A 13,063-nucleotide genomic window follows, 5' to 3' on the forward strand; every position below is an offset into this window, starting at 1 on the left:
GGGCCGGGTGCTTTCCGGATGTTGAGTCGGGAAAAAGACCTTCTCACATTATCCTCGGAGAGCCTCAGGCTGGAATCTTGCGGCACTGCGGGGGGGACGCACAGGCTTGTTCGAGTTAGTAAGCTCAAAGCGAGCGAAAAACTCGTTCAGCTCATCCGGGAGTGAAGCGGCGGTAACTGTGTCTGCGTGTGTCCGGGGTTTGTAGTCCGTGATCGAATGAATGCCCTGCCACATCCGACGAGCGTCTGCTGTGTTGTTAAACTGAGAGTCTAATTTGTGGGCGTACTGACGCTTTGCGTATGTAATGGCTTTTCGGAGATCGTACCGGCTCTTTTTGTATGCCTGAGTATCTCCGGAGTGAAACGCACTGCTGCGCTCCTGGATGTGCCAGCGAACTTCAGCACACATCCAGGGCTTGTGGTTGGGAAATACGCGTACAGACTTTGTGGGTATGCAGTCTTCCACACATTTCCCGATGAAGCCCGTGACCACTGTGGCATACTCATCCAGATTTCCGGAGGACTCTTTGAAAACATCCCAGTCCACAAATTCAAAGCAGTCCCTAAGCGTCTCCTCCGCTTCCGGAGTCCAGCAGTGCACCTCTCGCACGGTCGGTTCTACGCGCTTCAATTGCTGCTTGTAAACAGGGAGGAGCAGCACAGAGCGATGATCAGACTGCCCGAGGTTCGGCCGTGGGAGCGAGCGGTACGCGTTTTTGTGTGCGGTGTAGCAATGGTCCAACGTATTAGCACCCCTGGTGGGGCAGGAGACATGTTGGTAGTATTTGGGGTAAACCGACCTGAGGCTTGCTTTGTTGAAGTCTCCGGCGATGATAACCAGACCTTCGGGGTGTGTATTTTCGCAGTCCGTAATGAGGCGGTATAGTTCCTTAAGTGCATTGCTGGTGTTTGCTTGCGGGGGGATGTAAACAGCCGCCATGTGCACAGCTGTAAACTCCCTAGGCAGGTAAAACGGCCGGCACTTGATGATCAGACACTCCAGGTCCGGAGAACAGCTTTGTGAGATAACTTCCACATCCGTACACCAAGCGTTGTTGATGAGGAAGCATACCCCGCCACCTCTCTTTTTCCCGGAGGAGACCGACCGATCAGCGCGGTAGACAGAGAAGCCGTCTGGCTGGACAGCCGAATCCGGTGTGCAGGCGGTGAGCCATGTTTCTGTTAGGCAGAAAACACAACAACCACGCAGATCTCGCTGAAGACGTAGTCTACCACGGAGATCGTCCAGTTTGTTGTCCAGAGACTGGACATTAGCCAGGAAAATGCTAGGCAGTGAAAGTCGTAGTCCACGGCGTTTCGCCCTCGCTTGGATCCCGCCACACCGTCCGTGTTTTGTCCTCCGCGTCCGCCGGGCATGATCGGGTGAGTCACGTCCGCCACCTTGGTTACGAGTTATTGTGGCGAGCAGCCCCTGGTCGATAACTTCAAAAGTCGCGACTTGTGCATTTGTTGCTCCTATGTGTATCAGTGTTGAACGGTCATACTTGATGAAACAGCGAACAGGCAGTACAAACAGGGACAATAACAAAAATACAGACACAAAAACGAAAAGTCTACTTGGAGCAGCACGCAACACGTCACCTCTCTCCGGCGCCATCTTAACTTGGATGTATGTCATGTACCAGGAATTAAATGCAAAAATGGCTAATGAACTGGCTATGATAAAGCACATTCAGGGGGTGGGTGTCTGACCAAACTGGTTTCCAATCAGCAATACTACTCAGCCCTGTGTGTGTGAAGTCAGGTAAGCGACTGTTGTAGTTCATTTTTCACTCCTGTTAGCAATATGGCCACAACATATTCATTTAAGGGACATAAAATGTCAAAATTTGGTGAAATACCACCAGTAACAAAGGATTTATCTCATATGACAAAACATGAAGGTTTTTTAAAACTCGTTTTAACCACAAACGTTTCCATTCACTTTTCTAATAGGATTTTTGCAGAGGGAACCAGATGTTCGAAAATACTAACAAGCCGCCTAGATAACGACGACATGAATTGTGCCCTCTACACTGGGGTAAACTCCACACAGGAAGGACCAGGGATTGAACCCAGGACCCTCTTGCTGTGAGGCAGCCGTGCTAACCACTGCCCCTTAGCAAATTCATAATAACTGTAATTATAACAATTATTATAATCACAAAGTTATTATTATGAAACATGTTCATATTGTCTAGATATATTTTGTACAAAAAAAATAAAAAAAGATTTCCAAACAAGCTTTTGTTAAGGCAGCGGTAAGATCCCCTCAACCATTAGGGTAATGCACACAGCACTAGCTGCAGAAGTGTACGTGACTGGTGAGAGAGGGAAGGTCTGCACAAAGCCAAACAGTTTTATTGATTATAAATGGGTTTATTTTAAGTCAGTTGCTAAAACCTGCCATTGGAAACGAAAAAAAAAAACATACTGTTGACGCCATTTAGTTGAACTTAGAGAAGAATTATTGGATGGATCCGTTTATTTAATTTTATTTTTGGTTTTGATTACACTCCTTTTTGTGCATAGACTATGAGAGGTTTATACCAAGACGGTGAGCCACCCAGTTGCTAGGAATGAATGAAATAGCCACAAAAATCTCTTCTTCTGTGAGAATTCTTGAAAATTCCAAAGAACACCCACCGGTGTGGTAGGAACTAAATCGTTGTATTTTTTTTTGGCATCAGGACTATCGTCTGACTATATTTTTTTGTCTGACTTGATTGCTTTTTGGGATTTGTGGACTCTGAATCAGATTTAGTAGAAACAGTATAGTAGTGAGCAATTGCCTTGTATTTTAAGTTAATTTACCACTGCTTGATAGTTAAATCTTGTGACACTAATTATATTGCTTGATCAATGTGATTTTCTGTATGATCTGTAAAGGGTATATTCTTTGTTTGCTTGTGGTACTGCATTGAATTGCAGAGGGATGTTTTTTCTTGCTTGTGGTATGGCATACTTGCCATTTAATTAAATAGAACTAGTTTTACAGTGTCGTTCTGTGACAGTTTAAGTTAACTTAATGCAAATTAAAATAAACCTTAGCTTGATATAATATTTAAATTTGTTGAGTTCAATTAATATTAGCACCTAATAAATATTTGGCATTCTCTGTTCATATTAATTTTGGTTAATAAATTTGGTTAATAATCCTTTTGCTTTGTTGCTTACCCAATACTTATTGTAATTGGAATATCTACAAATTAAAAAATATCTTGACTGAAATTCACCTCTGGTCTCTGATCTCATTATTACTGTCATATACACCACTCCCACGAACCTAGCCTACTGTAATGCCAGTACAGGGTTACATAAATGTAAGGAAAAACATGGAAGGTGTAGGTAATAGTGTGGATTGCAGAACAGTGTCACATTACTGGTGAAAGTCATGGTATATAGAGAGTTTGACAGCCCCTCCACTCACCTGTTGTTTGAGTTGGTGCACCAGCCTATCCTTCTCCCTTTTCAGGGCCATCACCTCCTCCTGTGTCTTCTTCCTGTTGGAGGTAGACAGCTCCAGCAGGGCAATGTTGGCATCTTTCTCACTGATGGCCGCCAGAAGGGCTTGTTGCCTGTTGAGGCCAGGGTAATGATTTGCGAGTTTATGATCTGAACAAGTTGGCACAGTGAAACACTAGCGAGACAACTGCATGACTGCAGAAACACTGCAAGTAATGATTATGAGAAAAAGGAGGGATAGAAAATAGAAGAAACTTACTTCATTTCCAGGATCTCCTCCAGCTGCTTCCTGCGTTCCTGCCTCAGGTTAGTCAGGTGACTGTCCCGCTCAGCGAGAGACTGCTGCGTGGAGCTCAGCCTCTGCTTCGTTGAATCCAGCTCCTGCCTGGTCTTCTCAAGTGTGGCTGCAAGCTCTTCCAGCTTTTTAGAGCATTGCCATTAGCTACTGCGCATGCAGTGTATTTATACCACTACTACATACACACTACACTACCTTGCCAATATCTATAGGGCCACTATCTACATTACCACATAACTAATCATACCATACCTTTACATTTTGTGAGCTGTCTGGCAGATTGTCCTTGCGGGCCACTTGCATGAGCTGTGCATTGCTCTTCTTTTCCTCCTGCTGGTTGTGCTTAAGGTTGGGCCCTTTCTTTGTTTGGTCCTTCACTGTTCTGCTCAAACAAGGAATCAAATGCTGTCTGTTAAGGCTCTGGAAAGATTATTCAAAGAAAAATAAATACAGATCTTTGCAGGGACAGTGTGGACACAGAATCTATATACTCAGACAATATACATGCACAGAGAATATATAGGAACAATAACAATTATAGAAATTTCAGAATTGTTATGAAAAATATTACAGAATGGTAACACTCTGGGTTGCAGAAGTTTGCCTTTTTCTTAATTCCATTTTTATTCCACTAACAGGGTGAATATAACAAAGGGAAAGGCTGTAAGAGCCCTACTAACCTTGGAGCCAGACTGTATTTCAGCAAAAGAGGAGTGAAGCAGAGAAGAGAAACAAGGAATAGAAACAAACACATAAACCAATAAGCCAATTACCATACATCCCTGTAGTCATAAGAGGCAGAAAGGGAAGAGCATTTGATGATAACCAGTGCCTAATACCCTTCTGTATGCATTCCCAAGCTTGGGCGGAACGGGAAGGTACGGGGGCCGGTTCCTGTGACTGAACATGCAGCGGGGACGGCAGCCTCCAGTGTGGGGCATGCAGTCACTCTGGGACACCAGCAGCAGAAACAGCTCCCTCATGTGACTGGAGGAGCAAATGCCTCCATAGAACCTCAAGCACCGCATAAACTGTGTGGAAAGGCCAACAGGCTGAGCTTTATGCCCTTAAAAGCAGGATATCGAGTTGGCAAGACAAAAGCTTCTTAGCACAGGTGGGACATAATGCAAACAGAACTGGGGACAAGGGGAAGATGAAAAAGCAAGTAAAGCAAGTATACATTTTCAGGTTAATGGAAACGAACAGCGCTTGACGTGAAGTATTCACAGACAATGGTTTTGGAGATGAAACCAAGTGAGGGCCATTCAGTGGAGGACTGAAGGAAGGTATGGATGATATGGAATGGAGATGGATAAGGTAAGGGACACAGTCCATGACATGTGAAAACCGGATGAAGAATGATTGGAATGAAGGTGGATAAGGTAAGGGATACAGACCACGACATGTGAAAACAGGATGAAGAATGATTGGAATGCCACAGAGGCAGACACAGATGCAGAAGCATATGAGCAGCAGACAGAAATACAGTTTGCTTTTAGTCAAAAGTGAACATACTTATTGATGCACACATTTTGGAGATGAATATTGAGAAGGTAACCCCAAGTCATGAATGCAGCCACAGATCCCAAAAGAACTATGAAAGCAGTTGTAGATATGGTAACAGAGTAATGTATCCAGAAGCAGTTTTGAAAAAAAGGTATTAATGCCGGTCAAATCAAGAAATACTTATCGAGATCTTAAAAGACTCAAACGTGTAGATGTGTATGTAAAACAGGCACGGGTATACACATAAATGCTATAACAGGCTTCAAAGCGGAAGTAGACACTGGGTAATACAGAGTAAGTGCATGGGTCTAGAGAGAAGATTTATCAGTGAATGCAGGCATAAGTGCAGACTCCAACGGCAACACAATGTAGCACAGAGTCATACATACGGATGTGCATGACATCAGTCGTCAATGTAAATGCAGGAGTAAACACATATTCTGAGAGAGTCATAGATGCAGATCCGGACTTATGCAAATGCAGGTAAACTGTGCAGCCAACTGGATGTGCCAGGGCAGAGCACTCACTTTCCCAAGAAATCCCACATCATCCCCCCTATCTGCTGCGGGGATGCTGACACAGAGGCGTGCCGCTCAGGGGGGGGTCTGCCACTGGAGCGGGGACCGGGGGGTGGGGGACTGGGGTAAAGAACACAGTTAAGTGAGCACACACTAGTAATCAGTTCAGAAGTGTTCAATGGACAATGGCAGAGTGTCCCCTTGTAGGGTATTGAAGCTCTGAGGGTCTTTCATTTCATGTCGTTGACCGTAATTCACTAGTCAATGGGAAATTATTTCTAGATCACTTCTAGGTTAACTCCAAGACCATTAACACCATAAACACCAACTAGGAATCATTAAAAACGTGAGATCCTAACATCTTACACATTTTCCAAAGCCATTCATTCATATTCCTAATGTGTTTCCCCATAAAGCAGGACCTCCAAATCTACTCGAGCTTCAATCATTAACTCCATTTGCCAGTAACATTTCACATTAGTACAAAAATTATGTAAAAATAATAAGCTCTTGAACTACAGTGGTACCTCGGTTCTCGAACTCACTAGAACTCGAATTTCTTGAAAGTCGAACAAACCAGTTTGACCTAGAACTCAATCTGAATATCAGAAGTCGAACCGTGAACGCTGACCTAATATAAATTGTACGCGCCAGGAAATGAGTCATATTAAAATGCAATTCTTACTTGAATGCCTTCTTCACAGACTGGACGATTAACCAAATAAAGCAGTGCAACATTACAGTAACTAACAATAAATAAACCACTAACTTACGTGTACTATTAGAGCATTTATGTCATTTATTTAAACTTTATTTTACCAGGTAAATTAACTGAAAACCACTTCTCACTGCTTTACGTGATATTCGGGAGAAATAGCAAATTAAGCATCGGAACTTCCTGGGATACAAACGTCATGCGTGTAACTAAACTCTTCAGCCAATAAGGGCAAAGGTGTGTCGTCATGGAGACGGTTCCAGTTTGTGCAGCCGGGTGAGAGGTTGCAATGCATCTAACCATAATGCATTGCGTCAGGATCAGAATGCGTTGCTTTAAGCCAGTGCTGTAAGCAAGACGAACGCACCCAATGACCGGACTGGGGAAACAAACTGAAACACGGACTTAATACAGAGGATTAATGACAACAACCAGAAACTGCTGATCACATAGGGATCCCACACGAGGTTAACGAGGGGGCGTGGCACACGGAAGGAGCGGACGATCGGGGCCGGACAGGGGTAATGTTGGGATAAGATCTTTATCGTTTTGGAAGCCATTAAGAAAAAAATGCTCTTCTTGTTTTATCCTGTTCATTTTGTGTTTAATTGCTACAAAAAAAAAAACAAAAAAAAAACATATTTTGGGGGCCGGGAACCAATTAATTGGTTTTCCATTATTTCTTATAGGAGAAATTCGATCTGGAGTCCGGAACGGATTAAGTTAGAGAACCAAGGTACCACTGTATTACTTTTAAACTCAGAGAAATAAATAAATCAGCAAATCCACTACTAACCTAAGTCTTTGACTTAATATTTATGCTAACGTCTGTTTGTCCCTTGTTCACCAATTGCAGACATCACTTTGCACAAAATCAAGCTCAATAGTTCAGTGCATCGGTACTGATTTGTTTCAGCTACAAATAAACAAAATTGGGAAACAGGCACAACTAAGAGTGTGTATGTGAGAGTTAAATTGATAAAAGACAGACTACAGACAGACCAGAACCAGCAGAAGGTTGACTGTGTTTTATGTTTCTGTAGAGGACAGACTGTAATTGCTGGAACCCCAGGCCGCCAGCCTGACCTGTCAATCAAAATTCTCCAATGCACAGCACCCATAGTAATTCAGGGGAAGAGCAAGTGCTGTTTTACTACAAAATGCAGGCTTCATTTAGGGAAAGATCAGGTTTGACTGCTACCTCACAAAATTCATCACCAACCTCATCCAGCAAAGGAATCGGTGCTATGAGTTCCAGTGGTAGGGCCACTCGTACTCAGCACAAAGGTGACAACCAGAGAGAAGCCATCATGAAATAAAACAACAGAGAAAGCACAAAATTACAGTTTTTCCTAGGTGGAACCTTTTTCCCTCTGAGGATTAAGGCATGGAGGAGAAAGGGGATTTTTTAAAATCAATATTTGTGTTTAGGGTTTTAGGCTAATGTGTAGATTATACTTAACTTAAAAATAATTGCATGAGTACAGAATGTGGTTTTCTTTTTATTATATCGGAACTGGGCTTCTCCACACACAAAACCAGCCAGAAAACAGAAGAAGCAGAAAATATAAAGGTTACAGACACAGAATGTAACCTGGAGACTGCTAGTTTAAGCCCCAGAATGGGATGTGTGGTCATACTTTTATGGAAAGGCACCTCACACCAGGATTTCCATTAGCAACATCCAGCGGGATAAATGCGAAAAATTATTCGCTCCTGTTAAGGGATTACATAAAATGAACAGAGATTTTACCTTTCCAGGTCAGTGATTTTTTTGTCCTTATCGGTCTTCTCTGTCTCCACCTCTCTTAGGATTTCAAGCAGACGTTCCACTTCAGCCTGGGCCTTGTGCGACTCTTCTTTGTAGTAGGACACTTCCTGCTCTAACTGCTTGGCCTTGTCCACCAATTCGGGGTGGCTTCGGCCTTGATCTGTCTCCAGGGCCTGCTCCAAATACAGAAAAGCAAAATCAGGCTTAACAGTAATATCATAATTATACCTGTTACTACTCTGTGCTATGTAGCTATTTAGCAAGACATGCACAACACACAAAGAGCTAGACAAATCATACACAAAATATACAGATATGCAGCACAAGAATGCTAGCAAAGGCTAAATGTGGATCATGTATTACAGAACAGGCAAAAATTAGGACACGGCCAACACAGCCAAACAAATGAAGACCAGAGATAAGTGAGCACATTTGGTGTAGGAAAAAATCCACACTAGGCTATACTGGGGTATGGACAACAGGGAAAAGCTAACACAGGTTAACAGAAAAGCACTAAGATGTTCCAAATGGAACAAAAGGCTGCATGGTTATAATATCTGCAGCTTGGGCTTCATTGTTAGCCAAATGGTGTGAAAAAATTCAAATAGTGAAACAAATTATTTACATTGCATATACATAATTTTAACTGCTTGTTTTCCAATAAGTTTAAATATTAATATTTTAGATGTTTAAGTGTTTTAATTTGATAACTGGTTAATCCTTTATAAAAAGGGTCTTAAATATTAATATTCTGGCTTTTCAGCTTTAATAAGATATGAAGATTATTTTCAAAACATTGGAAATTATATATCTGAGACTATGGCCATTTACTTTCATATGGCTTTTGCAGAAAATCAGAATTGTCTGGATGGTGAATAAGTTAAAGAAAACAAGGAAACAATGTGGAGGACGTGATTATAAAACAAAATGTAAATGTCCGATGTGTAGAGTCTGGGGAGACATGATTTTCCAGTTGATTTAGTATAACTTGAGTGGAGTTATGATGGTACCAGAACAGCGTACCACTTAGGACTTACACTGCTGTTGATTTGGCTGAAGAGCTGCTCTGCTTGCTACAGTAGCGTGATGGGAGCAGGGATTTAGGAGGCATAAGGCGTGCATGGAGGAGGGAAGACAGAGAAATGGAGAGAGAGGCGAAAGGACAGTGTTATCCAGACATATCCACACTGTCACCAGTAAACACCAGCCATTCTGATTGTTTCACAAGGACAGGTACACAGCCAGACCATCCAAAACAAGCCAGAAGTGAGTGTTTGACTGGTGCCACTAATGAATGCAGTGTTATGCTGGTTACACACCTTTTTGAATTAACAGGAGGCTATAATCTAGCCAGGTGATCCCCTAGTCATAACATTCTTAGACTGCAGAAGTTTCTCTACAAGGATTATTTACCTGCAACAAACACTGAGAATATAACCTGACAAGTAAATTTTGCAGACTGATTTAATTAATTTGTTTTTTTCTTTACCATTATCTGTAACTAGATAAGAAACCATGGTGTAAGTATGTGACACATAATCCTGGGTACTTCTCTGGTCAGACCCTAGAGGGCAGTAGCAAGCAGAGCAGAATGGTGCACCACTAGCTTGGATAATGAATAGCCAGACAACAAGGTCCGGACAAGGCTTTGCCCCTGATCTGATCACTGAGCTTGAAATATTGACCGACATAATGCCCCTATATCTACAGTACACCAAGAAAATATGTTTGCTTTTATAATGATATTTTATTTTGCTATTTGAACATATGTTCTGTTCATGAAAGTAAGCCTTTTAAAAATTCTTTATTGTTAAAAAGAACACTCTTAGTGTTAATCACGTGACTCTTTTCCGAAAGTCTTACTAATTCATGAATATATCAAAAACCTTTCAAAATGATGACCTGTAATGCGTCTGGTAAATACTGGAATGTGATAACTTTTGTAATTTATGTTTACAAAAAATGTAATGTGTAATCATGACAGTAATATTTCATGCCAATAGGATTTGGTTGAACTCCCAAATTTTATTTGACATCAGTGTGAATACAACTAGCTTATTGCAAATGTCAAATTGTACAGTTTCTCTGGGGTGATACAGGACTTGCATGATAAAGCAGACATATAACAGAACTACTCATGCTAACAAACATAATTATGTAGCAAAGTATTAATCACTCAGGAAATCATCTAAGTACAGGGATATACTTCTTGAGTATTTGACCCATGTAGTGTAAAGCTTATTTAATATTAGAAAAATACTCCCAGAGCCAAGAGTTGCAGTGGTTTGGAGAGACAGTGGCTGACAGACAGAGTGACAAGAATCAAAAAAGCAAGGATGACAGAAACAATGAAAAATGGCAGCATAAGAAAGCAGGGATATACAGAATAGGGATGCTGGTGGGAGGCAGGCATAGTAAATAGGGCTGTGGCATGAATAGAGATGAAACGGGCATGATGCAGAGAATACAGGAGACATAGCAAGCAGACATAGCACAGCTATACAATGAAGAGTAGAAACTGGAAGACCTGTATAGATTAGTACAACAAAAGGAACGGAAACAATACAGCAGGGTTTTGACGTGAGGAAGAGGCAAAATCAGTCAACAGCGAGACACTGTGAGTCATTCTAAAGACATATTGGGCAGTATGTTTCTATATATATTTCAAAAGAACAGAATTTAAATATTTAAAGAGAAGTAATTTTATTTTAATTCAGGTTCCACTAATCTGTCTTTCTCGTATTCCTCCGATCACAGATGCTTGTCTTAAGCAAAGTTTCCAGTCATTGGTAATAATTTGCAAAGTGGAAGCATTTTTTGAGACTTCAGTATCAACATCTGGCTCACTCATGTGGGATTTCAGCCCACATTATCCTGGCCATTCCCGCTGAGGCAATGTAATGTCAATCAAAGGAGATAATCAGGTAATTGTACAAAACTGCTTTCTGAGAAATTTTCTTTATTGCCTGAAAGTCTTTCAACATTACAGATATTTTTAGTACTTAGCTTGTTTGGCTGCTTAAGAAGCGAGACAAACTGGAATTTCATTGCAACACTGATATGAATTACCTAATAAAATTGCGTTTTTTTGCCTCAGTTCAACAACAACAAAAAAGAGCTGCTCAATGGTTACAGGAGCAAACTGAGCAGATGAACGGTACAACAGCTGAGAGAGTAAGCGTGCTCACGTTTGTTAATTCACACCAGCACTATGAATATGGACAATTAGGGTTCGGGTAAAGTCAGTTAGGGTAAAGCTTGAATGTTCAAAGCTAAACAGCACCACTGGAGTTAAGGATTGGTGTGGGTGTTTACACTAATATGACAGCAGGTCCCAAGGGCCCTACCGAAGTGTGTGTGGGGCCCGAGCTCGGGCCCTGGGCTGCCACCCTACATACCTTCTGTAACTGTGTCTCCAGCTTACTGCACTCCTCCTTCTTCTGCTCTATCGCTATCTCCAGCGACTTCAGGCGGGAGTCCTTTTTCAGGCTAGCTGAAGCCAAGGATGAAGCATGCTCCTTCAAGTCTATTAAACTGGTCTGAAAAGATACAGAATGACTAGTAAGACTAACCTGGTATAAATTCATTTACAAGACAGGGAACGGAAAACATCTCAAAGCTGTTTTTCATTTTGAAAAAAAACTAGACTGTTAAGTCCCACGATAATTTAGCTTATCAGCCTGCAACAGGCCTGAAACCCATAAACTTATGTTTATTTCATATCCAGTCTAAAAGTCTTAAATATAAAATTGTAATCATGGTTTTTAAGAGGAAAAACAGAAATTAATGAACAACCTCTATTGCACAACCAGCTGTCTGTGCGCCCAAAAAATAAATGTAATGCAAGGTATACACAATACATTTCAAAACAACACATTAAAATGGCTCTAAAATACTGCAAAGCCTTCTTATTAGAGTGTACAATACAGCTTTAATTTTTTACCTTTCTCATGTACAGATGTCTAAATGTTGAAAGGAACTAGCTTTATTTTAACACTGGATGCTGCTGTATTAGTAGGCAAAAACAATGAATGTTACTCAGTCAAATATTAATTATATGTATTTACATACATAAAATATACAATTTGAATATTCTTGTGTGATTGCCGTGTATTAAACTTTTTTAAAACCTTTGCCAGGCAGTTGCAATGTGATTGTATATTTGGTATTATGGTACTTGTGCATTTGAACTTAAGATATTTAGTAGCAAAGAATGCTGTCAAGTGCACTGTACATTTCCTCAGACAAAGATATTTGCCATCTGTGGTCATAGGAACCAGTTTGGGGACAGTAGCTTTTCAGTTATTAATAAACGTCTCAAAATAAATTGTCTTGTTTTGTCAATTGTTGCCACACAACTGAAAGACAATGCAAATTATGCGTGACACTCGTGTGAATTGCATCTTTGAATTTGTGCTACAATGATGAATAAAACTGAATCTGTTACTGTCTCTTTTGAAATGAGGCTTCATGTTACCCTTCCTCATCATTTAGTTTTTTACTTTATTCAGTAAAAATAAACGCATACAAAATGTTATTATGAATCGTTTGTTAGTTAACACTTCAGTTTTTTTGTTAAATGAACATCCAGTTTTAGATGAATATCCAACATTCATGCAAATATCAAAATAACATTTCAATATGCCTACAGTGGAAACCTACCTGTGATTCTGTTAATACTATAAGATGTAAAATGTATTCATTATAAGAAATTATTTGTATCAAAGCTGCATTTTTAGAACATGCATATGAACAGAACAAAGCTGAAATGAAAATCTGGAGAACAAGCAA

General features: G+C 40.8%; 1 protein-coding gene across 4 annotated transcripts in view; it reads right to left on the reverse strand.

The window, feature by feature from the left end:
- LOC111852561 (ERC protein 2-like) overlaps nucleotides 1–13,063 on the reverse strand; it is a 69,189-nt gene that overhangs the window by 21,791 nt on the left and 34,335 nt on the right. For 3 of the 4 annotated variants that reach the window (XM_072714946.1, XM_072714944.1, XM_072714945.1), the window contains exons 10-15: nucleotides 11,671–11,811; nucleotides 9,310–9,345; nucleotides 8,255–8,445; nucleotides 4,015–4,144; nucleotides 3,724–3,884; nucleotides 3,430–3,577 (exon numbers count right to left, since the gene is read on the reverse strand). In XM_072714946.1, the coding sequence (XP_072571047.1) occupies nucleotides 3,430–3,577; nucleotides 3,724–3,884; nucleotides 4,015–4,144; nucleotides 8,255–8,445; nucleotides 9,310–9,345; nucleotides 11,671–11,811 (807 nt within the window). The remainder of the gene's footprint in view (nucleotides 1–3,429; nucleotides 3,578–3,723; nucleotides 3,885–4,014; nucleotides 4,145–8,254; nucleotides 8,446–9,309; nucleotides 9,346–11,670; nucleotides 11,812–13,063) is intronic. The other variant, XM_072714947.1, reaches the window with a different exon arrangement.

The sequence above is a fragment of the Paramormyrops kingsleyae genome, chromosome 8, assembly GCF_048594095.1.
Source record: "Paramormyrops kingsleyae isolate MSU_618 chromosome 8, PKINGS_0.4, whole genome shotgun sequence".
Taxonomy (NCBI): domain Eukaryota; kingdom Metazoa; phylum Chordata; class Actinopteri; order Osteoglossiformes; family Mormyridae; genus Paramormyrops; species Paramormyrops kingsleyae.